Genomic DNA, 27360 nt, shown 5'->3' with positions numbered 1-27360 from the left:
GGTGGGAGCCAGTGTGTTGCCATGAAGAACCCTGCTTTCCCACTCTCCCTTGCCTGACAGGGACGGTGAATGAGAGACCAGATTAAGTTAAAAACCATTTATTGATGCTCTGAGCCACACTCAACCCCTTCACCCAGGTAAAGTTCGGCAAACCCTCTCCCTTTCTCCTCCTCACTCCACAGACCCCACTCCTCCCCTCCTGTCTCCCACACTTCTCCATCCCTCCCTCTTTCTCTTTCCATCCACCACTTCCCCCATCGTGATCTCTGCACGCTGCTCGGCTGTGACCAGGGGGCTGTGTGTGAGGGGGTGTAGGGGGTTTAATCCTGGCCTAATGCCTGTGTTAGTTGCTTCTTCAGCTCAAGGAGCACCGACACCTCTGCAGCGATTAGCGTCTTCTCTGCCTTCTGAGCCTTCAGCTCACGCACACGGTTCCCCTGGGGGTGAGGGGGGTGAAAAGAGAGGGGTGGGGGTGAAAAAGAAGGGGGTACAGAGAGGGGGAAAGAGGGAGAAAGGGTGGGGGTATAGTGAGGGTGTGTGGTGAGAGAGGACGTAGGATAAGAGAAAGGGGCAGGGAAAGAGATGAGGGGAGGAATGTAAGGAGAGGGAGAGGAGGCAGGCATGAGAGGGAGGGGGTGGAGGGAAGGAGTGGTTTGGAGAGAGAGGGGGAAGAGGAGATAATGGATTGTGTTAAAACAGTGCTGACCATTGATGTGTCAGCCCTACCTGCTGTACTAACTTGCCCAGCAGTACACAGAATAAGTCCCCCTATCCGTGCACAGTTCCCATCTCCCTGTCCCTAGGTCAGACCCACACCGGGAGCACCGCGCACAGTTCCCATCTCCCTATCCCTGGGTCAGACCCACACCGGGAGCACCGCGCACAGTTCCCATCTCCCAATCCCTGGGTCAGACCCACACCGGGATCACCGTGCACAGTTCCCATCTCCCTATCCCTGGGTCAGACCCACACCGGGATCACCGTGCACAGTTCCCATCTCCCTGTTCCTGGGTCAGACCCACACCGGGAGCACCGCGCACAGTTCCCATCTCCCAATCCCTGGGTCAGACCCACACCAGGAGCACCGTGCACAGTTCCCGTCTCCCTGTCCCTGGGTCAGACCCACACCGGGAGCACCGTGCACAGTTCCCGTCTCCCTATCCCTGGGTCAGACCCACACCGGGAGCACCGCGCACAGTTCCCGTCTCCCTATCCCTGTGTCAGACCCACACCGGGAGCACCGCGCACAGTTCCCGTCTCCCTATCCCTGGGTCAGACCCACACCAGGAGCACCGTGCACAGTTCCCATCTCACTATCCCTGGGTCAGACCCACACCGGGAGCACCGTGCACAGTTCCCGCCTCCCTGTCCCTGGGTCGGGGGGAGGGAGAGGGGGGTAAGGAGGGGGAGGAAAGAGGTGGGGAGAGGGAGGAAAGAGGGCGGAGGAGGGAGGGGGAGGGTGGGAAAGTGGGAGAGGGAGGAAAGGAGGGGAGGGGGAAGGGGAAGAGGAGGGGAGGGGGAAGGGGAGGGGAGGGGGGAAGAGGAAGGGGAGGGGAAGGGGAAGGGGGGAGGGGGAAGGGGGGAGAGGGGAGGGGGGAGAGGGGGGGGGAAGAGGGGGAGGGGGAAGAGGGGGAGGGGGAAGAGGGGGAGGGGGAAGAGGGGAGGGGGAAGAGGGGAGGGGAGAGGAGGGGGGAGGGGAAGGGGGAGAGGAGGGGAGAGGGGGAAGGGGAAGAGGAGGGGAGAGGAGGAGGGGAAGAGGAGGGGAGAGGAGGAGGGGAGAGGAGGAGGGGAGAGGGGGAGGGGAGAGGGGGAGGGGAGAGGGGGAGGGGAGAGGGGGAGGGGAGAGGGGGAGGGGAGAGGGGGGGAAGAGGAGAGGAGAGGGGGAGGGGAAGAGGAGAGGAGAGGGGGAGGGGAAGAGGAGGGGAGGGGAAGAGGGGGGAGAGGGGGAGGGGGAAGAGGAGGGGAGAGGGGGAGGGGGAAGAGGAGGGGAGAGGGGGAGGGGGAGAGGGGAGGGGGAGGGGGAGAGGGGAAGGGGAGGGGGAGAGGGGGAAGAGGAGGGGGAGGGGGAAGAGGAGGAGGAGGGGGAAGAGGAGGAGGAGGGGGAAGAGGAGGGGAGAGAGGAAGGGGAGGGGAGGGGAAGAGGAGGGAGAGTAGAGAGGGGAGGTAGAGAAGGGGTGGGGTGGTAGAGAGAGGAGAGGATTAGAGGAGTTGGGGGAAAGAGGGAGGGCGTGGGGGGGGTAGAGGGAGGAAGCAGACCTACCCACCAGCCACTGTTCAGCTGATGTATCACACATTCAGAGGCACCAATATCTCGGCCACTGGCGTTGTCACCGGTGCTTGTACTCACCTGTAGGGTCACTTGTTCCTGGAGACGTTGAACATCAGCAGGAGGTTGGGGAGCAGATGGTGTCCCCGCTGTCTCCCCAGTAGTGCAGGGCTGCGTACACAGAACACGTCATCAAAGACACAGATTGCATGTTCTCCGAAACAGGGAAGGTGTAAGGGATCAGATGGGTTTACAGAGACAGGGAGGATGTAAGGGAGGGAGAGGGGTTCATGCAGTCAGGGAGGGGTGTAGGGGAGGGAGGGGTTCATTGAGTCAGGGAGGGAGAATGGGGTCACGGAGACAGATAGGGGTCAGTAAACTGTGATTTCACCTGCTGGCCACTGTACTTTTTCCGCAGTTCCTCAATGCGTTCGCTCTCCAACTTCTGGAACAGGGGGCTGGCCTGCAGGAGTTTTGATAATCCAGGTATAAGACAGAAACCGACAAACCTTGGGCTCTTTTCTACACAGGGGTGTTCGACAGAGAGGGTGGATGTATCTGCCCCACAGTGTCTCCCAAACCCCCCCTCCCCACCCCCTTTCTCCTGCCAGTGGATCTGGCCCATGATGAACACATTCCCAACACCCTGGCATCAACAGAGACATCGGCTCCGTCTCCATTAACTTGGTTTTCATGATCCCAACACCCACTACACCCCTCTCCGTGTCTGTGACCCCCTCCCTCCCTCCCCTACACCCCTCTCTGTCTCTGCGACCCCCCTCCCTGTCTGTGACCTCCCCTCCCCATCTTCTTCCCCTCCACTGTCAGATTTCTGAACGGTCCATGAACTCTACCTGGATATTTTGCAGAACACACACACAATGCTGGAGGAACTCAGCAGGTCAGGCAGCATGTATGGAGGGCAATAAACAATTGATGTTTCGGGCCAAGACCCTTCATCAAGACTGGAATGGAAGGGGGCAGAAGCTACAAGAAGATGGGGGGAGGGGAAGGAATACAAGCTGGCAGATGATAGTTGAGTGAAGGGAAGGTAGAAGGGTGGTGGGTGGGGGAATGAAGTGAAAAACTGGGAGGTGATAGGTGGAAAAGGTAAAGGATTGAAGAAGAAAGAATCTAATAGAGGATAGGGCACCATTTTGCTCTCTTTTTGCACAGTTTGTGTTTTATATATTTCTTGTTGTGACCTTTGTATTTTTTTAACGTATTACAATGTACTACAGCCACAAAACAACACATTTCATGAAAGGTGCCAGTGATAACCAGCCTGATTCTGACTCTGAGGGGTGTTACGTACCGTGCCAATCTTGTGCCCAGTGGGCAGGTAGCAGACGAAGCGATCGATCAGCACGTTGCAGTCATGAGGAGCCTGCAGTTGCTCCTGGATGGTTCTGCTGACGGAGGGCATGTAGGGCTGGATCATCACCGACAAGAGGCAGGCCAGGTTCACTGCCACGCCTGTTACCGTTCCAGCCCGCTTCCTGTAAGAGAAATCGGTTGGTAGAGCTGTGGATGTCGTCTGCATGGACCTTAACAAAGGCATTCAACAGGGTAGGCTGATCCAGAAAGTCAAGATACACAGGATTCACGGAGTCTCCATGGAAACCGTGGCCAAGGAAGTCACCAGCCTCAGGAATCTAAAGGAATTCAGCATGTCCCTATTGATGCTCACCAATTTTGATGGCTGCACCATGCAATCAAAGGTGGTGACTAATTGCCATAGAGGAGGGAGATTGAAAACCTGGCTGTCTGGTACCACAACAACAACCTCTCAATGCCAGCAAGACCAAAGAGCTGATTATTGACTCTGGGAGAAGAAGCTGGAGGTCCATGAAACCGATCTCACCTGGGGATCAGAGCTGGATTAACTTTAAATTCCTCGGCATTATCAAATCAGAGGATGTGTTCTGGGACCAGCACATAAAGTGTCATCACTTTCTTAGGAATATGCATAGATTTTCATATCACCAAAAGTTTTGACAAACTTCAATAGGTGCACAGTGGAGAGTATCCTGACTGCAAGCAGCACGGCCTAATATGGAAACACCAATGCCCAGGAACAGAAAATGATGGATACAGCCCAGTCCATCACAGGAATAAAGGGATCCTTTCTTGGTGATTAGTGGCATTTTGCAGGGGTTGGTGTTGGGACCGTTTCTTTTCATGTCAATCATTTGGACAATGGAATTGATGGCTTTATGGTCAGGTTTGCAGACGATGCAAAGATAGGTGGAGGGACATGTAGTGTTGAGGAAGCAAGGAACCTGCAGAAGGACTTAGACAGATTGGGAGAATGGGCAAAGAAGTGTCACATGCAAAACAAGGTAGGGAAGTGTGTGATCATGCACTTTGGTAGGAGAAATAAAAGGGTTGACTATTTTCTCAGTGGAGAATATTCAAAAATCTGAGGGCAAAGAGTCCTCATCCAGGATTTCCTAAAGGTTAATTTGCAAGTTCAGTCGGAGGTGAGGAAGGCAAATGCAATGTTAGCATTCATTTCAAGAGGACTAGAATATAAAAGCAAGGATGTAATGTTGAGGCTTTATAAGGCTTTGGTCAGACTGTACTTGGAGTATTGTGAGCAGTTTTGGGCCAATTATCTAAGAAAGGATGTGCTGGAATTGGAGGGGGTCCAGAGGAGGTTCACCAGAATGATCCCAGGAATGAAAGGGTTAATGTATGAACAGCGTTTGATGGCTCTGGGCCTGTTCTTGCTGGAGTTCAGAAGAATTAAGGGGGAATCTGACCGAAACCTTCTGAATACTGAAAGGCCTTGATAGAAAGCATGTTGAGAGGTCGTTTCCTATAGTGGCGGAGTCTAGGATTAGAGGGCACAGCCTCAGACCAGAAGAATGACCCTTCAGAACAGAGATGAGGAGGGTGGTGAAACTGTGGAATTCAAAAGTCAAAGTTCAATGTAAATTTATTATCAAAATACATATATGTCACTGTTTACAACCCTGAGATGCATTTTCTTACAGATATTCTCAATAACTCTATGGAATAATAACCAAAATAGAATCAATGAAAGACTGCTCAACTTGGGCATTTAACAAGAGTCCAGAAGACAAAAAAAACTGTGCAAATACAAAAAGAAATAAATAATAATAATAAATAATCAGCAATAACTATTCAGAACATGACACGACGGGTCCTTGAAAGTGAATCCGTCGGTTGTGGGAACAGTTCGGTGTTGGAGTGGGTGAAGTTATCCCCTTTGGTTCAAGAGTCTGATGGTTGAGGGGTAATAACTGTTGCTGAACCTGGTGGTGAGAGTCCTGAGGCTCCTGTACCTCTTCCTGATGGCAGCAGCAAGAAGACAACATGTCCTGGGTGGTGGGAGTCCTTGACAATGGAAGCTGCTTTCCTGTGACAGCGTTTCATGCTGATGTGCTCAATGGAGGGAAGGGCTTTACCCATGACGGACTGGGCTGTATCCGCTACTTTTTATAGGATTTCCTGTTCGAGGGCATTGGTGTTTCCATACCAGGCCGTGATGCAGCCAGTCAGTATACTTTCCACTACACATCTATAGAAGTTTGTCAAAGTGTTAAGATGTCATGCTGAATCTTCACAAACTCCTAAGGAAGTATAAGTGCCTAAAGGTTTCACAGAATCCTGGTTAACCCCTTCTGCACCAGATGCAGCGATTCAGATCGAGGAGTTTACTATACACCGTCAGGATAGGTCTATAGAGTTTCTCAAAAGCAGAGGTGGAGGAGTATGCCTCATGATCAACTCTTCTTGGTGCACAAATATATCAGTGCTGTCCCAATTCTGCTCACCAGACCTGGAATATCTAGCAGTTAAGTGTCGTCCTTTTTACCTACCACGGGGGTTCTCTGGGGCCATTCTGGTAGCAGATTACATTCCATCTCAGGCTAATGGCAAGCAGGCTTTAGATGATCTGAGCAATGGGATCAACATGCACGAAACAGCACATCCTAACGCCTTCACCATCGTTTTGGGGGATTTCAACCAGGCCAGACCGAAAAAATCACTAAGCAATTACCATCAACAGATCACTTCCAATACCAGAGGAAACAACACACTGGACCATTGCTACACCACCATCAAGAATGCTTACTGTGCTATTCCACACCCTCACTTGGGGAAGTCTGATCACCTGGATGTACTTCTACTCCCTGAGAATAGGCAGGGACTGAAGACTACAGCACCAGCAGTGAGGACCAAGGAGGTTTGGACAAGGGAAACACAGAAGCGCCTACAGGACTGCTTTGATTCGGTGGACTGGCCTGTATTTAGGGATTCATCTTTGAACCTGGATGAGTAGGCTGCAGTTGTTACTGACTTCATTAAAACCTGTGTGGATGAGTGTGTGCCTACAAAGACTTACTGTACATTCCCAAACCAAAAGCCGTGGATGAACCAGGAGGTACATCATCTGCTGAAGGCCAGATCTGTGGTATTCAACTCTGGCGACCCAGGCCTGTACCAGAAAACCAGGTATGATTTGCAAAGGGCTATTTCAAGAGCAAAGAGACCATTTCGAATGAGGTTGGAGACAACATCAGATGTACGACAACTCTGGCAGGGTTTGCAAGACATAACTTCCTACAAAGCGAAACCCAACAGCATGAATGGCAGCGATGCTTCACTACTGTAACCATGTGCCAACCAACTAGCGGGAGTATTCAAGGACATTTTCAACCTCTCACTGCTATGAGTGGAAGTTCCCAATTGCTACAAAAAGGCAACAATTATACCAGCGCCTAAGAAGAATAATGGGAGCTGCCTTAATGACATATTGCCTGGTAGCACTCACAATGATGAAACGCTTTGAGAGGCTGGTCACGGCTAGACTGAACTCCTGCCTCAGCAAGGACCTGGACCCACTGCAATTTGCCTATCGCCACAATAGGCCAACGGCAGATGCAATCCCAATGGCTCTCCACGTTGCTTTAGACCACCTGGACAACGCAAACATCTACGTCAGGATGGCTGTTTATCAACTATAGCTCAGCATTTAATACCATCATTGCCACAATCCTGATTGAGGTGTTGCAGAACCTGGGCCTCTGTACCTCCCTCTGCAATTGGATCCTCGACTTCCTAACTGGAAGACCACAGTCTGTGCGTATTGGTGATAACATATCCTCCTCGCTGACGATCAACACTGGTGCACCTCAGGGGTGTGTGCTTAGCCCTCTGCTCTTCTCTCTGTATACACATGACTGTGTGGCTAGGCATAGCTCAAATACCATCTATAAATTTGCTGGTGATACAGCCATTGTTGGTAGAATCTCAGGTGGTGATGAGAGGGTGTACAGGAGTGAGATATGCCAACTAGTGGAATGGTGCCACAGCAACAACCTGGCACTCAACGTCAGTAAGACGAAAGAGCTAATTGTGGACTTTAGAAAGGGTAGGACTACTTTATTAGAGGTTTGTGAAGATTTAGCATGACATCTAAAATGAACCAATCCTCATAGAGGGATCAGAAGTGGAGAGAGTGAGCAGTTTCAAGTTCCTGGGTGTCAAGATCTCTGAGGATCTAACCTGGTCCCAACATATCGATGCAGTTATAAAGAAGGCAAGACAGCGGCTATACTTTATTAGGAATTTGAAGAGATTTGGCTTGTCAACAAATACACTCAAAAACTTCTATAGATGTACCATGGAGAGCATTCTGACAGGCTGCTTCACTGTCTGGTATGGAGGGGCTACTGCACAGGACTGAAAGAAGCTGCAGAGGGTTGTAAATCTAGTCAGCTGCATCTTGGGTACTAGCCTACAAAGTACCCAGGACATCTTTAGGGAGCGGTGTCTCAGAAAAGCAGCGTCCATTATTAAGGACTTCCAGGACCCAGGACATGCCCTTTTCTCACTGCTACCATCAGGTATGAGATACAGAAGCCTGAAGGCACACACTCAGCGATTCAGGAACAGCTTCTTCCCTTCTGCCATCCAATTCCTAAATGGAGGCAGGTTCGATGTTGTCATTTAAAGTTAAATCGGATAGATATATGGACAGGAAAGGAATGGTTGGTTATGGGCTGAGTGCAGGTCGGTGGGACTAGGTGAGAGTAAGAGTACTGCACGGACTAGAAGGGCCAAGATGGCCTGTTTCCTTGTTGTAATTGTTAAATGGTTATGGTTATAAGACATTGAACCCATGAATACTACCTCACTTCTTTTAATATACAGTATTTCTGTTCTTTGCACTTCTAAAAATCTATTCAATATATATATACTGTAATTGATTTATTATTTTTTAAAACTTTGTTTCTTCTATATTATGTATTGCATTGAACTGCTGCTGCTAAGTTAACAAATTTCACGACACATGCCGGTGATAATAAACCTGATTCTGATTGTCAGTCTTTGTCTGTTTATGTGTGCTTTTTAATAAAATTCTATTGTATTTCTTTATTTTCCTGTCAATACCTGTAAGAAAATGAATCTCAATGTCACAGCCACTACCTTCCCAGGAAGCGAAAGGAATTCGGAATGTTCACCAACTTCGATCGCGACACCGTCGAAGGCATCCTATTCGGATGCACCACGACTTGGTGCCACAACTGCTCTGCCTGTGTCCGCAAGAAACTGCAGAGAGTTGTGGACACAGCTCAGCACATCACAGAAACCAGCCTCAGTAAAGCAGGCAATATATTCAAAAACCCACCGAACCCAGGCACTCTCTCTTCATCCCCCCCTCCCATTGGGTAAGAAAAATGCACTTTAGGTGAGGGGGGAGAAGTTCAAAGGAAGTGTGCAGGACAAGTTTCTTTTAACCAGAGTGGTGGGTGACAGGAATACACTTCCAGGCTGGTTGTGGAAGCAGATATGATAGAGACTTTTAGTAAGACACATAAAATATGCATGCCCTCTAGTATGTGACATCTTCACAATGGGAGAAAGATATCGGCTGTCTTCTCTATCTACGCCTCTCATAATCTTATAGACCTCGATCAGATCTCCCCTCAGCCTCCACCTCTCCAGAGAAAACAACCCAAGTTGGTCCATCCTCTCCTAGCTCATGGCCTCTAATCAAAGCAATATCCCGGTGAACCTCTTCTGTCCCCTCTCCAAAGCCCCCACACCATTTCTGCAATGTAGTGACTGGAATATACCAACGGAGAGTCGCGGATGCCCAACAGGGGATGTAAAGGGACAAGCTGGAGGAGGGACGAAGAGGCTGGTATGTTGGGGTGAATACAGGTTTCCCCCGCCATCCGAAGGTAGAGCGTTCCTATGAAACGGTTCGTAAGCCGGAATGTCGTAAAGTGAAGAAGCAATTACCATTTATTTATATGGGAAAATTTTGTGAGTGTTCGCAGACCCAAAAATAACCTGCCAAATAACACATAAAACCTAAAGTAACAGTAACATATCTTAAAAGCAGGAATGATATGATAAATACACAGCCTATATAAAGTAGAAATACTTTTCCACAGTCATTGCCTGAACTGTTATCCGTAGCGAAAATCTCACGCAAGCGCTCTCGGCAAAAACACGGCGCAAGCGCTCTCCAGTAACCTTTAAGCTATGAAGCTGCCAAATCATACCAAATAACACATAAAAATACACAGCTGATATAAAGTAGAAATAATGTATGTACAGTGTAGTATCACTTACAGGAATTGGGAAGACATCGAGCACACTGATGATGGTGTGTTAGGCTGAGTCGTTGCAGGTTGGGGTGGTGCAGTGGCCCCCACCCTCCGGGCAGCGAACCGATACCGATCCACGAAGCATGCGGGGTACAGCGGTAGCCGGGAGGTACACAGCACAGCGTTAAGAAAAAAGCCGAAACAAACATGCTAATTAATTAGGTGCCGCCTGGCACATAAATGTTGGCCCAGATCAGAGGCGACGCAATCGGCAATCGTCTCTGATCTGGGCCGACAATTACATGCCGGGTGGCACCTAATTAATTAGCATGTTTATTTCGGTTTTTTTCTTAAAGATGTGATGTGTGCCTCCCGGCTACCACTGCATTCTCCGCAAATCCATATCTGCCCGTGGCCCGGGGGCTGGGGTGGTGAGACACTGGGGTGTCATCTCGTCATCAATCAGGGCAGGCAGGTCATCTTCTCCTATCTCTGCCTGCCTCGATGTCGAAGGTTGAGGTTCGTTATCTGCTGTGGCTGATGTGGAAGGCTTGAAAAACAACAGTAGGCTTGACCGCTGAGCCTCGCGCATTTTTCTATCATATGGTTCTTTGTAAGGACTCAAACCATCTTGCAAATATGCCCTAAACCGACATACCCTTTCAAAATTAAAGTCGTACTTTATCATTACTCATTCGGTTTCGATTGTTACCCTTTCCTCTTCCAATTGCATCAGCTCTTCATCTATCAGTTCCTGGTCATGTGATGCCAAAACCTCTTCAACATCATCTTCATCAACTTCCAGAAGCCAAACTCACGTTGTCCTTACTTCGTTCACCACGATCCAAATGCTTAATTATGTCTAGTTTTACGCTAAGTGTGACACCATTACGAGCTCTTTTAGGCTTTTCCGATACCTTAGAACTCATCTTGCAAACAGCTGCTCACAGGCACGTGTTTAAGCAATGCTGGCGAGAATGCAGTTCCAAATCCGGGGGAAAGCGGCTGCTTGGGGCGCGCGCTGCCTTTTTTTCTTGCGCGCTGATTTTTTATTGCGCGCTGCTTTTCTTTGTAACAGTGAAAACACCTTCTGTTAGCAAAAACAGGTAACTAATGTAGGTCTTTTGTAACAGTGAGGTTTTGTAAAGTGAACGTTCGAAAAGCAGGGGACACCTGTACAGGAGACCGCTTAGTGCCACCTGGTGGCCATATGTCCCAAATGCAGTAACAACTGACTGTTAACATTAGAAAAAGGTTAAGAAGGTCTGTTGGCTTGTCACCAAACACTAACAAACTTCTACAGAAGTACTGTTGGAAGTGTCCTGACTGTTTGCATCATGGTCTGGTACGGCAATTCAAACACACAGGAATGTAAGAAGCTGCAGAGAGTTGTGGACTCTGCCCTATAAACACATCACGGACACATCCCTCCCTCCCCACTATGGGTAGTGTCTACAGGAGGTGCTGCCTCAGGAAGGCAACGTCCATCATCAGAGATCCCCACCATCCGGGCCATCCCATCTTTTTAGGAGGTACAGAAATCCGAAGTCCGACACCACCAGGTTCAGGAATAGCTACAATCCCACTGTTAGCAGACTTTTGAACAAATCCATATCGTTATGATCTTGCATCGTTTTCCTGCACTGCACTTTTTCAGTGGCAACTACACTTTATTCTGCATTGTCCTGCCTCAATACACTATGATCTGATCTGTATGAACTGTAAGTAAGACAAGCTTTTCACCGTATCTCAGTACATGTGACAATAATAAACCACTACTTCCCTTTAACCATTTGGTTCCTGAACCAACCAGCACAACCTTGATCACCACCTCAATACAGCAACACCATGACCACTTTGTACTACAATGGACTTTTGTTTGTTCTGTAATTGAGGTGCTTTCTTTCTTCCAAAAATTATGCACTACTTGTATTTAATTCATGTTTCTCTTGTGAGTGTCGTGCGTGATGCTGCTGCAAGTAATGCACTCATGGATTTGAGAACGTAACAATGTGGAAAGGCGGGCGGGGGGGAGATGTTGGGGCCATGCAGAGAGGCGAGGTGAGAATCTTTCCCTGGAACTTACTTGTCAGCGTCGCTGCCTCTGATCATTTTCCAGGGCTCACTGATCTGTATGTACTGGTTGCCAAAGCGGGAGATGTTCAGGATGCACCTGAGTGCTTCACGAATCCTGAGGCAGAGAGAGGAGTCAAATATGAAGCATTGAGGCCATGGAAGGGGGGGGAGGAGGGAAGAGGGAGAGAGGAGGGAAGGGGGGGAGAGGAGGGAAGGGGGGGAGAGGAGGGAAGGAGGGAGGAGGGAGGGGGAGGAGGGAAGGGGGAGGAGGGAAGGGGGGAGGAGGGAAGGGGGAGGAGGGAAGGGGAGGAGGGAAGGGGAGGAGGGAAGGGGGAGGAGGGAAGGGGGGAGGTGGGAAGAGGGGGAGGTGGGAAGAGGGGGAGGTGGGAAGAGGGGGAGGTGGGAAGGGGGGAGGTGGGAAGAGGGGGAGGTAAGGGTGAGAGGACAAGGAGTGTGGGAGGAGGGAAGGCTGACAGAGGAAGGGTGTTGGGGAGTGGGGCAGAGGAAAAGGTGGGGAGAGGGGTGGGGAAGGGTGGTTGGGGGATGGGGAGAGGGGTGATAGGAAAGGAGAATGGGGAAGGGTGATGGAGAGGGGAGGGTTAGGGTGGGGAAGGGTGGCTGGCAGAAGGGCGGTTGGCATAAGGGCTTTGGGGGAGAGGGGTGGGGTTGTTCGAGGAGATGGATGGTACGGAAGAGCTGTAGGGTAGCACAGGAGAGGTGTGGGGGAAGAGGGATTATGGGGGATGGAGTGGACATTGGACATTGCCCAAACTCACCGCACTCTCTCCAGGCTCTGAACGTACTGCTGCAGCTCCCAAGTCACCTGAACCAGCAGCCTCTTGTCCTCCTGCCTCAGCTCCATGACCGGGACGTAGCCCTCGAAGAACTTCCCCACAAACATCCCGGCTCTGGGAGGGGTGGAGCGCAGGCAGTGCTGTCAGTCCGGCCTCATCCCCCCTCGCCTCTTCCTCCCTCCCCACTGCACTTCCTTCCTCACAGTGCTCTCTCCCTTCCTCACCACTGCCCACACCTCACTGAGGTGCTCCCTCCATCCCTCCCTCCCTCAGTGTGGCAATCCCTCCTTACTGTTCCTCCCTCATCACTCCCTCTCTACCTCCCTCATCCTTCCACTCTAGCAGCACTCAATCCCACTACCCCACATGGAGCACTCCCTACCTCCCTCTTCTCCATCGCTCTACTGCAACACTCCCTTCCCCTCGACTTCCCCCTTCATCCCTCTCTCAAGACACTCCCTCTCCTTCTCCCTCCCTTCCCTCTACTCTTGCCTCACCCTTTCTCTTTCCCTCACTCCTTTCCTCCGCTCCCCTCGCCCTCTACCTGTTGATGAAGTTGCCCAGGTTGTTCAGTAGCTCAGAGTTGTTCTTCAGCATGAAGTCGTTCCAGGAGAAGCTGCTGTCCTGGCCCTCGGGGCGGACATAGAGCAGGTAGAACCGCCAGATATCGGCCGGGATCCCTGTCTCCTGTGCCATGTTCCCAAATACTCCCACCCCTCGGCTCTTGGAGAACTTGCCATCCTCATAGTTCAGGTACTCTGTGGACAGGAGCAGAGACAGTAATGGTAGGCAGAGGAAGAAGTGGGAGGGAGAGAGAAGAGAAGGTGGTGGGTAGAGAGAGGGGGCGAGGGGACGGGGAAGAGTGATGAAGAGGAGGCCGGCCAGGGAGAGAGGGAAAAAGATGGAGTTGGAGTGCAACCAATCACTGAGCAGGAGCACAAGAGGAGAGCGACCTTTTCACTTAGGTTCACACTCAGGATTAAAAAGCAGTGCTTCGCAGCAGTTTTCGGAGATTGAACTGTGGCCAATCAACCAAGTGGCACGAGGCAGGTGACTGTCAGGAGGAGGAAGGGAAATGAGTATCCCTGTGGCTGTTCCCCTCAATAATAAGGATACCATTTTGGATACTGTTGAGGGGGACTTACCAGGGAGCCACAACGACCGGGTCTCTGGCACTGAGTCTGGCGCTGTGGCTCAGAAGAGAAGAGAGGTGAAGAGGACTGCAGTGGTGATAGGAGATTCCATAGTCCGAGGAACAGAGATGGGTTTTGGTGCATGTGATAGCGACGCCTGTGTAGTATGTTGCCTCCCAGGTGCCAGGGTCAGGGACGTCTTGGACTGGGTATGCAGCATTCTAAATGGAGAAGGTGAGTAGCCAGAAGTCTTGGTATATATTGGCACCAATGACATGGGTAGGAAAGGTGAGGAGGTCCAAATGAGAGATTTTAGGGAGAAGCTGAAGTCAGATGTATCAGTATTACAGTGGAGTAAAGAGAATTACAGAGGCATGAGAGAGGAGCTGTCCAGAATTGATTGGAAAAGAACACTGGCTGGAATTTCTGAAAGCAATTCAGAAGACACAGGGTATGTACATCCCAAAGATGACACAACTGTGGTTGACAAGAGAAGTCAAAGCCAATATAAAAGCCAAAAAGAGGGCATATAACAGAGCAAAAATTAGTATGAAGTTAGAGAATTGGGAAGTTTTTAAACACCAATAGAAGGCATTAAAAAAGTCAGAGTTGGAGAGGCATAAAAAGATGAAATAAAGATGTAAGGTAGCCAATAATATTAAAGCGGATACCAAATGTTTCTTCAGGTTTATAAAGTGTAAAAGAGAGGATATCAGACCAGTGGAAAATGATGCTGGAGAGGTAGTAACGGGGGACAAGGAAATGGCAGATGAACTGAATAAGTATTTTGCATCAGTTTTCACTGCGGAAGACACTAGCAGTGGAAGTTTGAGTGTGTCAGGGCAGAAGTAAGTGAAGTTGCCATTACGAGACAGAAAGTTCTTGGGAAACAAAGGTCTGAAGGTAGGTAAGTCACCTGGATCAGATGGTGCACACCCAGGGTTCTGAAAGAGGTGGCTGAAGAGATTGTGGAGGCATTAGTAATGATCTTTCAACAATCACTAGGTTCTGGACTGGACTGCAGGACTGGAAAATTGCAAATATCACTCCACTCTTCAAGAAGAGAGAGAGGCAGAAGAAAGTAAATTATGGGCCAGTTAGTCTGACCTCAGTGGTTGGGAAGATGTTGGGAGTCAATTGTTAAGGATGAGGTTTTGAGGTACTTGTGAGACACGTGATAAAATAGGCCATAACAGCATGGTTTCCTCAAGGGAAAATCTTGCCTGACAAATATGTTACAATTCTTTGAAGAAATAACAAGCAGGATAGACAAAGGAGAATCGGTTGATATTCTGTAATTGGATTTTCTGTACTTGGATTTTCAGAAAGCCTTTGACAAATTAAGAGCCCATGCTATTACAGGAAAGATTCTGGCATGAATAGAGCATTGGCTGATTGGCAGGAGACAAAGAGTGGGAATAAACAGAGCCTTTTCTCGTTGGCTGTCAGTGACCAGTGGTGTTCCACAGGGATCTGTGTTGGGACTGATTCTTTTTACATTATATGTCAATTGATTGAATTGATGGCTTTGTGTTCAAATTCACAGACAATACAAAGATAGGTGGAGAGGCAGGTAGATTTGAGGAACTAGAAAGGCTACATACGGACAAGACAGATAAGGAGAAGGGGCAAAGAAGTGGTAGATGGAATACAGTATCAGGAAGGATATGGTCATACATTTTGGTAGAAGAAATAAAATTGTATACTATTTTCTAAATGAACAGAATGTTCAAAAATCTGAGGTGCAAAAAAGGGGCTTGGAAGTCCTCATGCAGATTCCCTAAAAGTTGAGTCGGTGATAAGGAAGGTAAATGCAATGTTAGTATTTATTTCCAGAGGACTAGAATATAAAAGCAAGGATATAATGTTGAGATTTTATAAAGCACCGGTGAGGCCTCACCTGAAGTATTATGAGCAGTTTTAGGCCCCTTATCTAAGAAAGATGTGTTGACATTAGAGGGGGTTCAAAGGAGATTCACAAAAATGACTCCAGGATCGAATGGCTTGTCGTATGAAGAGCATTTGATGGCTCTCGGCCTCTGCTCACTGGAATTCAGAAGAATGAGGAGTGAACTCATTGAAACCTATCAAATATGGAAAAGCCTCGATAAACTGGATGTGGAGAGGATGTTTCCTGTGGTGGGAGAGTCTAAGACCAGAGGACACTGACTTAAAGGGCATCCTTTCAGAACGGGGATGAGGAGGAATTTCTTCAGCTAGGGAGTGGTGAATCTGTGGAATTCATTGCCACAGGCAGCTGTGGAGGCCAAGTCACTGGGTATATTTAAGGTAGAGGTTGATAGATTCTTGATTAGTCAAGGCATGAAGGGATAAAGGCTGAATAGTGGAGCAGACTCAATGGGCCAAATAGCCTAATTTTGCTCCTATATTTTGTGGTCTTATAGTCCTAAAATGTGGGGAGGGGAAAGAGGGTGAGAAATGGAGAGAGGAAGAGGAGACATGGGGAGGGAATGGGAGGAGGTGAAGAGGTGGTGGTGAAGTGGGGGGATAGGTGGAGATGGGAGTCAGGATGACAAGAATGCAGTATGCACCCATCTCACACACACACACACACACACACACACACACACACACACACACACACGTGCCTCCTCTCCCCCCCTCCCCACACATACTCCACCCTACCTGTGGCAATGAGACTGTTAACGAGGGTATAGTTGTCCTCAGCACCCAGAAGCGAGCATGGGAAAACAACGCTGTGAAATGGAACATTATCCTTGGCCATGAAATTGTAGAGTTCGACCTGTGTTCGGTGGAAAATTAGGGGAAACCTTCAGAGTCACAAGCGTGGTCTAACCAGAGTTTTATACCTCACGGCTCTGGAACTCAATCCCCTAATGAATGCCAGGGGTGGCGAACCTATGATCAAATACCCAAGATGGCATGCACAAAAATTTTGTTGGCACATAGCATGCAGTATTCTTCGATTCTTTAAATTCCACCCATAATAAAAAGGTAACATCATTATTTTATTTTCAAATGAAGTTGCAAATTATTTTTTTCAACCCGACAGCAGCGAGATGTTTCATAGCAAACGTCTCACACTGGCTTGGTGCCAGTGACGTGGTTGCAAGAACACAGGATGCTGGATGACACATTTTGAAATACGCATAGACCCAGTGTATACATCAGTATTTGTAAACGTTTGGGCCAACTGGCATTGGCTTCACTCTGCTTATATTTTTTTCTTCTTCTTCTTCTTGTGGGTGGACACTGGATATTCAATGATAACAATGGTAAATACTGTATGTTTGAAGTTCCCGGGTGTCAGCATCTCTGAGGATCTAATCTGGTAACAACATATTGACGCAGTTATAAAGAAGGCAAGACAGCGGCTATATTTCAATAGGAGTTTGAGAAGATTTGGTTTGTCAACTAAAACACACGAAAACCTCTACAGATGCACCGTGGAGAGCATTCTGACACGGCTGCCTCACTGCCTGGTATGGAGGGGGGTCGGGGGGCTACTGCACAGGACCGAAAGAAGCTGCAGACGGTTGTAAATTTAGTCGGCTACATCTTGGGTACTAGCCTACAAAGTACGCAGGACATCTTCAATTGTGGTGTCTCAGAAAGGCAGTGTCCATTATTAAGGACCTCCAGCACCCAGGACATGCCCTTTTCTCATTGCTACCATCAGGTAGGAGGTACAGAATCCTGAAGGCACACACTCAGCGATTCAGGAACAGCTTCTTCCCCTCTGCCATCCAATTCCTAAATGGACATTGAACCCTTGGACACTACCTCACTACATCTTTTTAAAATTTATTTCTGTTTTTGCACTTATCTTAACTATTTAATATGCATATATATATATATATATACACTGTAATTCAGTTATTCTTTCTATATTTATCATGTATTGCATTGCACTGCTGCCCCAAAGTTAACAAATTTCATGACATATGCCGTTGATACTAAACCTGATTCTGATTCTGATGTAGTTTAGTGCCATGAATATTGATGTGCGTCATTGTTGTTAGTGATAAACTTGGTCAAGTTTAATTCTAGGAGTACACTGCTGATGAATCTAGTACTATGCGCATAGCTCTCAAAACAACCAAGTGCAAGCTGGATAAAATATTTGTCATCGTTAGTGCAGCAACAAAGGTCTCACTGAGTATAAAGTGTATTTATTCTCCTTTCCTTTCTCTTTTATGAATATGCATATGCTTATAATGTCAAATTCACATCATTTGTTGTATATGCTATATGTTGTTCGTCCATCGTTGGCATCAGTGAGGACCTCAACACCATTATGATGGTGTCGAGACCAGCGCATGATTTGGATTTAAGTGAGGGAGAGTTGCGTAGCATCAGCCTCACTCTCTCTTCCCAATTCCCATCTGGGTCCAGTGGCAAGACAGAGTCTGGATGGCTGGAGATGGGACTAGGCGCAGTGGATGACCAGGACGTCGTCTGTGTCTTGTCCTGCTCTTCACATTCCACAACGCTTGCAGAGACCGCCTTCTTGACCGTTGGACCTTCGATTGGTCTCGTCCGCTCAATCCGCTGGAGTCTGTCTTCACATGCTGGGATAGACAACTCCCTATCTCACCTAGGGTCTGAGATCCATCAGTTACCCTCACCTGGTTTAGCCGGCTTGTTGAAGCTGTTGCCCGGGGTGTGGCCACTGTCACATGCAAACAGCTACAGGGAGCCACAGGTGAGAGCTGAGTGCCAGGTGGGGACCAGAGGTGGACTAACCGCCTTGAAAAGGACGTGACATGTTCCCCCACCAGAGGTGCTACCCCTCCCTGACACCTCATACACTCAATCAGGTTTAGGGTGCTATATGAGGCACCCTAACAATACCATTTTGAAATTATGTGATTTGCAATTGTTTTTTTTAAATATTAATATTAATAATTTTGAACAGGTTATATTAAAATGCTTCAGTTACCTCAATCTGTCTCTGTTATACTTTTATTAATAGTAAAACAATGAATACTCATAAATAAGAAACAAGCCTCATCCCCTTCCTGTCCCCCAATTGTGGACTCTACCCCCACCAGGAGAAATGACTTCTCACCTCCCACCCTGTCCAGCCCGCTCAGAGTCCAACCATCTAACCAGATCACCTCTTCAAACTGCCATTGGACACAGGTCTCAACCAATATAAACTGAATCACTACCGCAGTCTCGTAACACTACCACTTTGCAATACAATGAACATTTCTATTTGTGCTTCTCCTTGTAAAAACCAGGAAAAATTAAGTATAATTTGATTTCTGTGTGAATGTTATGCCTCTCAAATCAATTTAATTATCATTCAAACCATCCAAACCCTGCAGCTTTGCATGGGTTCACCCTGGCTAGGATACAGAAGCCTGTTGTCCCACACCACCAGGCTCAGGAACGGTCTGACTCTGATTCTGAGCGACTTCCTTTCGACCATTTGGTAACTCAAACAACCAGCACAACCCGGGTCACCACCTCAATATGATCACTTCCCCAATCCTTTCCAGTCCCGAAGGCTTCCTGCCCAAAATATTGACTGATTAGTGATTTGTTGACCTGCTGAGTTCCTGCAGCATTTTATGTGTCTGCTATTATGTTCTAATTGTGTTCTTACTTGTAAAACGTGTACAATTTATATTTATATTTCCTTGTCAATGTTGTGTCTGTGAAGCTGCGGAAGGTCAGCTTTTCATTGCACCTGCACACACATGGATTTGCAAAGTGACAATGAACTCCACGATGACACTTCAAACATTGCGCGGCAGCATCAGAGGAACATTTGGGTCTGGAAATGTACATTAACTCCCTCACAAGAACACCAAAACAACCTCCCTCATCGCCACCCGCAATGCTCACCTCTGCAGGGTTCTTCCACCACTTCTCCCAGTCCTCGGTATAATTGGCGGTGATGGATATGTACCCAATAGGAGCGTCAAACCAGACATAGAAAACCTAGGGACCAAACAGGCAGGATTAGAGCGTGATGGGACGGTGTAGAGGGAGAGTCACTCTATATCTGAACCCAGGACTGTGTGATGGGACAGTGTGGAGGGAGAGTCACTCTATATCTGAACCCAGGACTGTGTGATGGGACAGTGTGGAGGGAGAGTCACTCTATATCTGAACCCAGGACTGTGTGATGGGACAGTGTGGAGGAAGATTCACTCTGTGTCTGACTCTGGGAGTGTGTGATGGGATGGTGTGGAGGGAGGTTAACTCTGCGTCTGACCCAGGGAGTGTGTGATGGGACTGGGTGGAGGGAGATTCACTCTGTGTCTGACCCCGGGAGTGTGTGATGGGACAGTAAGGAGGGAGATTCACTCTGTGTCTGGCCCCTGCAGTGTCTGATTGGACAGTGTGGAGAGAGATTCACTCTGTGTCTGACCCTGGGAGTGTGTGATGGGACAGTGTGGAGGGAGATTCACTCTGTGTCTGACCCTGAGAGTGTGCGATGGGACAGTGTGGAGGGAGATTCACTCTGTGTCTGACACCAGGAGTGTGTGATGGGATGGTCTGGAGGGAGATTCACTCTGTGTCTGACCCAGGAGTGTGTGATGGGATGGTGTGGAGGGAGGTTAACTCTGCGTCTCACCCAGGGATTGTGTGATGGGACTGGGTGGAGGGAGATTCACTCTGTGTCTGACCCCGGGAGTGTGTGATGGGACAGTAAGGAGGGAGATTCACTCTGTGTCTGGCCCCTGCAGTGTGTGATTGGACAGTGTGGAGAGAGATTCACTCTGTGTCTGACTCTGGGAGTGTGTGATGGGATGGGGTGGAGGGAGCTTCACTCTATGTCTGACCCCAGGAGTGTGTGATGGGTCAGTTTGGAGGGAGATTCACTCTGTGTCTGTCCCTGGAGTGTGTGATGGGACAGTGTGGAGGGAGATTCACTCTGTGTCTGACTCTGGGAGTGTGTGATGGGATGGTGTGGAGGGAGGTTAACTCTGCGTCTGACCCAGGGAATGTGTGATGGGACTGGGTGGAGGGAGATTCACTCTGTGTCTGACCCCGGGAGTGTGTGATGGGACAGTAAGGAGGGAGATTCACTCTGTGTCTGGCCCCTGCAGTGTCTGATTGGACAGTGTGGAGGGAGATTCACTCTGGGTCTGATCCTGAGAGGGTGTGATGGGACACTGTGGAGGGAGATTCACTCTGTGTCTGACCCAGGAGTGTGTGATGGGATGGTGTGGAGGGAGATTCAATCTGTGTCTGACCCTGGGATTGTGTGATGGGACGGTGTGGAGGGAGAATCTCTCTCTGTCTGTCCCCAGGAGTGTGTGATGGGACAGTGTGGAGGGAGAATCTCTCTCTGTCTGTCCCCAGGAGTGTGTGATGGGACAGTGTGGAAGGAGATTAACTCTCTGTCTGATCCCAGGAGTGTGTGATGGGACAATGTGGAGGGAGATTCACTCTGTGTCTGGCCCCTGCAGTGTGTGATTGGACAGTGTGGAGGGAGATTCACTCTGTGTCTGACTCTGGGAGTGTGTGATGGGATGGGGTGGAGGGAGCTTCACTCTATGTCTGATCCCAGGAGTGTGTGATGGGACAATGTGGAGGGAGATTCACTCTGTGTCTGGCCCCTGCAGTGTGTGATTGGACAGTGTGGAGGGAGATTCACTCTGTGTCTGACCCCTTTTTTTTTTACAAAATTCTTTATTACAAATGTCGGTGCTATACAATATTTACAAACCCAGTGACTAACATATTTACTACACTACATACAGACAATACATCTTAAACCAATATATTGCCATCCTCATCAATGATGGCATTTACACCCCGCGGAGCCCAACGGTCCCGGAACACCTCTACGGTCGCCGTGGACTGTGCGTATTCCTTTTCAATGTTCACCCGGGCACGAACATACCCCCTAAACATAGCCAGGCAGTCCGCCCGGGGAGAACCTCCTGCCACCCTTTTCCAGGAGCCACGGATGGCAATTTTCGCCAGCCCCAGGAGCAAGTTGACAAGGACATCCTCATCCTTCTGTGCCCCCCTCCTTACTGGATGACCATATATAAATAGGGTGGGACTGAAATGCAACCAGAAGGCGAGAAGCAGCCCACGCAAAAACGCGAAAAGGGGCTGCAGCCTCACACACTCCACGTACATGTGGTACACGGTCTCCTCCAGCCCGCAGAAGTGACACGCGGCTGGGAGATCCGTGTACAGACTGAAGAACTTATTGCAGGGCACCGCTTTATGCAGCACCCTCCAGCCGAGATCCCCAAGGTGCATGGGGAGGACTCCCTTGTAAAGGGACTTCCATTGGGGACCCCCCTCACCTCCAGGTGGAAAGACCGACCGCCATGGCGTGTCGGGACGGTGGACAAAGGCGAGGAAGTGGAGGGTGTGGAGCAGCAGCCCATAAAGGTACCTCCTGCCTGCATCCCTGAATGGGATTGTGGGTGTCGATGAAAGACGGCTCAAGTTGTGTGGATTCGTCTCTCGGGTAAGGCTGCGGGGCCTGGGCCCGACGAGCAGCTCAGCTTGAGTCGATCCACACACCTGAGCCGCACCGACATCCGCTGAGGCAGGGCAAGGGTCGGCCAGGACCCCGCCCTCTGCCAGAGGAGGGGATTCCCGGCCTGAGGCAACCATGTTCCAGACTCTCAGTAGGTCCTGATAGAAGCCGGGCAGCCTCTGCAAAGCAGCACGGCTGACGCCTGCCGGTGGTAGCTGCATATCTTCGTGAAGGCAGCAGCCCCTCCGGAGGAAGAAAGACGCCAACACGTGCCACCTGGGAGGGCGCTCGGCGTACAGGAATCTCTGCAGAGTCCTGAGGCGGAGAGCCGCCAGTCGTGTGCGTACACACACCAGCGACTGTCCGCCCTCTCCTACTGGGAGACTCAGAACCGCTGCAGAGACCCAGTGTTTCCTGTTTCCCCAGAAGAAGTCCACCAGCTTCCTCTGCATTCTCGCAACAAAAGGGGCAGGGGGGGCCAAGGTGACCATCCGGTACCACAACATGGAGGCCACCAGCTGGTTTATGACCACCACCCTGCCTCGATAGGAAAGCACCCTGAGAAGGCCTGACCAGCGCCCTAGCCGGGCCATGACCTTTGTCTCCAGGTCCTGCCAGTTCGCCAGCCAGGTCTCCCCAGAAGGACTCAGGTAGACTCCCAGATAGAGAAGACGTCTGGTGCTCCACTCAAAAGCTCTCATCTCCTCCGGCAGGGAGTCCACCTGCCACTGGCCTACTAAGAGTCCGGAACATTTCGCCCAGTTGATCCTGGCGGAGGATGCCGCCGAGAAAACATCTTGGCACTCGCGCATCCTCCGCAGGTCACAGGGGTCTGTCATCATGAGGAGTACGTCATCGGCGTAGGCCGAGAGGACGACCCTCATGTCCGGTTCGCGCAGAACCAGACCTGTCAGCCTTCGCCGAAGAAGGCCGAGGAATGGCTCGACACAGATCGCATACAGTTGACCGGACATGGGGCACCCTTGACGCACTCCTCTTCGGAAGTGGATAGGTCCTGTCAGTGATCCGTTGATCTTAACTAGGCACTCTGCGGCAGAGTACAGGAGCCGAACTCGGGCCACAAAGTGTGGTCCGAGCCCAAAAGCCTGCAGGGTGCCCAGCAGGAAACTGTGGTCCACCCGGTCAAACGCCTTCTCCTGGTCAAGAGAAAGAAACGCCGCCGGGGTCCCAGTCTCCTGGAGCAGGTGGATCAGGTCCCGTACGAGGTGGACATTGTCCTGGATGGAGCGGCCCGGGACCGTGTAAGATTGGTCAGGATGGACCACCTGTCCAATTACCGAACCCAGACGGTTGGCCATTGCCCGGGCGAAGATCTTGTAGTCCGCGCACAAGAGGGAGACCGGCCGCCAGTTCTTTAGCAGGCGGAGGTCTCCCTTCTTGGGCAGTAGGACCACAACAGCTCTTCGCCATGAGAGGGGCATTTCTCCGGTGGCTAGGCTCTCCCCTAGGACAAGGCTGTAATCATCCCCCAGGACATCCCAAAAAGCCTGATAAAACTCAACACTCAGTCCATCCAAACCAGGGGACTTGCCCCTCCGGAGTTGCCGAAGGGCAGTGGACAGCTCCTCCCGAGTCAGGGGGGCATCCAGACGCACTGCATCCTCTGGACTGACCTTAGGCAAATCCTTCCAGACCTCATTGCACGCCTCCGCATTTGACGGATCAGGCGAGAATAAGGACCGATAGAATGAACGGACCTCGTTGTTAATTCCATCAGGGTCCGTGATGGAGGAGCCATCGGCAGCCAGCAATTCCACTAGCTGCTTTTGAACTCCCCGCCACCTCTCCAACGAGTATAAGAAGGGTGAGCCACGGTCCAAATCCTGCAGCATTTGGATCCGTGACCTCACGTACGCACCTCGGGACTGCTGAAGCTGCAAGTCCCTCAGTGCGTCCTTCTTCTCCTGGTATTCCTGCCACAGCTGCTGGTCTCCAGTGGTCGGACCGAGGTGGGACTCCAGGTCAAGCAACGCTCTCTCAAGCCGCTCAATCTCAGAGCCCCGCCCTTTGGTCGACCCCCTAGTGTACTCCCGACATAAAAACCGGATGTGGGCTTTGCCCACATCCCACCATAGCCGTAGGGAGCAGAACTCTCTCCGCCTCTCCTTCCAGGAGACCCAGAACGCTCGGAACGAATCCCGGAAACGGCTGTCCTCCAGCAGCCGGTTGTTAAAATGCCAATACCCGGATCCCACCCGAGGGTGTAGTGGAATAAATTCCATCCACACAAGGTGATGATCCGAGCACGACACTGGCCGCATGGAGGACGCCGACACGCGGGAGGCGTAGGCCCGAGAGATGTAAATGCGGTCTATCCTGGAACCTCCTTCTCTAGACCTTCTCGAGAAGGCGCTAGAGTTGGGGTGAAAATTCCGCCAGCTGTCCACCAAGTCAAAGGAGCCGACTAGCTCCTTTAACTTTTTTGCCGATGCTGGGTCGCGTTGGAGGCCCGAACGGTCCTCCGCCTCGAGGGTACAATTGAAATCTCCCCCGAGGATTACGCAGTCCCCAGGATCGATGGAGCTCAGCAGGGTGGACAGCTGACAGAATAGGCGCGTCTGCATCACACCGCGCCTGGGAGCGTACACATTGATAAAATGCAATGGTACGCCATCCAGGCGCACAACCAGGTGGAGCAGACGGCCGGGCACAACGTCTTGGACTCTTTCAATTACTGGCTGGAAGGTCGGGGCCAACAGGATCGCCACCCCGCTAGAAATGGAGCTGAGGTGGCTCATGTAGACCCCGCCCTGCCACTCCAGGAGCCAAGCAGACTCGTCCCCAGGGATGGTATGGGTTTCCTGCAGGAAACTCACCGTAAACCGCCCATCCCTGAGGACTGAGAGATTGTTATGCCTGCGAAGAGGACCCCTGCTGCCGTTTACATTGAGACTAGCTATGGTAAGCTTCATGGCGGGAACACACTAGGTCTCAGCAGCTGCGCCCATTTCGGTGAGAGCGGAGGCGCCTTCCACCACACTGTCCGGAAAGAAAGCAAGGATACCTTTTGCTTTCCGGGCTCGAGCGGTACCAGCAACACCCTGTGACCCACCATCCCCCGTAGGAGCGAGGCTGCTTCTCCCTCTGATGTCCCTTACTAGGTCATCCAGGAAAGATTTTAGTTGCCGTCTGTCGTTCCCCACCACCGCATTCCTCTTTCCCTTTCCCTTTCGTCTGAGGATGACTCGCAGGGACCTCACCAGCCTCGGCATGCTGGGCCAGCGAAGCGAGGCTAGCTGAGGCCGGTGCTTGCCACCCTCAGAGGTGAGAATGAAATGCTTAATTTCCTCTACAGGTATCAATGGGGATTTCTCAGGAGGGGTGAGGATGTCCATTGTTTCACTATCGAAAGAGTCCCCCTCCAACCCGTCACTGCAGACAGAATCCCCATCGGCCTCCCCGCATGTTCCAATAGATGGCTGCGCCTGCGACCCACACCGCGCAGCGGGCACCTCGCTCTTACCTGCCTTCTCCACCGTCGCATCAGCCTCATCCACATTTGCGACAGTGGAGAGACAATCCCCAGGGACTCCCTGCAAGTCATTTATTGCTGGGGTCGATGTGCACAGAATATCGTCCTCCCTAGGGGGCAGGCATAGAGGGGAATCCGGCACCTTTGGTCCAAGGGATTCATAAGCCGCCTGGTGCTGAGAATGAGAGAGCTTTGCCTCGTCTCCTCTTACACTATTCGGTACACTGGCCTCCAGAGAGGCGCTGACTTGTAGGTCCTGGGTGGAGGCCTCCAGGGCTGCCTCATTTGTGCAAACAGGCCTATCACAAGCCTTTTGCACAACCACACCATCTACCCCAGGACTGGTGGCTACATCTGAGGACTCAGGTTTAGAACCAACCCCTACCCGGATTCCCACCCCTTCCTGGGACTCCCCCGCATCTACATCCCCTGCCCTCTTGCGGGAACGTTCCCTTCTCCTCTTCACGCTGGAGGAGCACACAGGTGCAGGCTTCACCGATGGGGCGGCGCCTTCTGTTTCCATCGCCCCGTCTGCTTGCGCACCTCCCCGAGCCCCACGCTCCACTTCAGACGAAATGGGTGTGAGCTCTGCGGCCTCAAAGGCCCGCTTCTTACTATGTTTAGATTTCCCCTTTGCCTTCTTACTCCGCACAGACTCCACCCCGTCCCCCACCTGAACTACAGGGAGAGGAGCAGGGACCGACCCAACCGTAGAAGTAGGGACAGGGGTAGGGGTAGGGGCAGGGTGAGGGGCTGGGGCAGGATCACGGGCGGGGGCAGGGTCAGATGCAGGTGCAGGCGCACGCGCAGGAGTAGGATCAGGGGCAGAGGTAGCTGCGGCACTGGTGCCCGAAGTGGGCTCCCTCGGGTTCCGGGCGGCAGGACAGTCCCTCCGAAAGTGCCCCACCTCCCTGCACGCATGGCACCGTGGGCGCTCGGAGCTCCAGTACACCTGATAATCTACTCCCTCGTGCCGGACAGTAAAGCGGCCCTCAACATCGTCCTCCCTTTCCAGCTGCATGAAAACCTGACGCCGGAAAGAGATTACGGTGCGGAGGGTGCGTCTCTTAAATTTGTGTCGGATGGCAGTAATCTCCGACCTTACTTGCCCTAAACGGGCCAGTGGGGGAAGCAAGTCCTCATTTGGAATGAAAGGCTTAACATGCCCAAGCACGATACGTTGCGTGGGGGCCGTCACCAGCTCCATAGGTAAAAAGATGGTGTCCACCGTGACTCCCCTGCTTAGGGCCCGGTGCACTAGCTCTTCATTCACCAGATAGAACACCGCCTTTCCGAACTCCTTCTCGGTGGCCAGAATACCACCTTTCCCCACAAGGTCCTCCATTGCCTCCGTACACTTTTCTAGTGTCATTCCAGGGCGCAAAATACATTGCACCCCACGTTCCACCTTCACCGACCGAAACAGGGCGTTGTCCGAGGCCGGGGAGGCAGCCGCCCTTGCGTAACTCCCCGAAGGCCCGCGACTCCCTGGAGACCGGTCCGGCATGCTGGCGCTCTTTCCAGTCCGAGAATTTTGCGGCGGTGCCAGTTAGAAGTCCT

The 27360-nt window shown here is 50.9% G+C and overlaps 1 protein-coding gene across 1 annotated transcript; it reads right to left on the bottom strand.

Moving 5' to 3' along the window:
* Positions 1–303: 303 nt before the first annotated feature.
* mars1 (methionyl-tRNA synthetase 1) lies at positions 304–27307 on the bottom strand. The gene is made up of 10 exons (XM_063039268.1): positions 27197–27307; positions 19700–19795; positions 16508–16625; positions 13273–13486; positions 12711–12842; positions 11945–12049; positions 3582–3765; positions 2658–2729; positions 2348–2437; positions 304–437 (listed from the first exon to the last, which is right to left on the bottom strand). The coding sequence occupies exons 1-10, from the start codon at positions 27305–27307 to the stop codon at positions 321–323; spliced, it is 1239 nt and encodes a 412-aa protein (XP_062895338.1). The 3' UTR covers positions 304–320.
* Positions 27308–27360: the final 53 nt, after the last annotated feature.

Source organism: Mobula hypostoma, assembly GCF_963921235.1.
Source record: "Mobula hypostoma chromosome X1 unlocalized genomic scaffold, sMobHyp1.1 SUPER_X1_unloc_4, whole genome shotgun sequence".
NCBI classification, from domain to species: Eukaryota; Metazoa; Chordata; class Chondrichthyes; order Myliobatiformes; family Myliobatidae; genus Mobula; species Mobula hypostoma.
The sequence above is the reverse complement of the archived record's forward strand: the minus strand, read 5'-3'. Positions and strand labels throughout refer to the sequence as shown.

What these genes read in the sequence shown, in the direction of transcription:
- mars1 (XM_063039268.1), bottom strand. Translation starts at nt 27,307, where the DNA reads ATGCCGGACCGGTCTCCAGGGAGTCGCGGGCCTTCGGGGAGTTACGCA. An exon ending in CGGTGAAGGTGGAACGTGGG is followed by an intron (nt 19,796 to 27,196) that starts GTGCAATGTATT and finishes TTTGGTCCCTAG; the next exon opens with GTTTTCTATGTCTGGTTTGA. An exon ending in GGTGGAAGAACCCTGCAGAG is followed by an intron (nt 16,626 to 19,699) that starts GTGAGCATTGCG and finishes CACCGAACACAG; the next exon opens with GTCGAACTCTACAATTTCAT.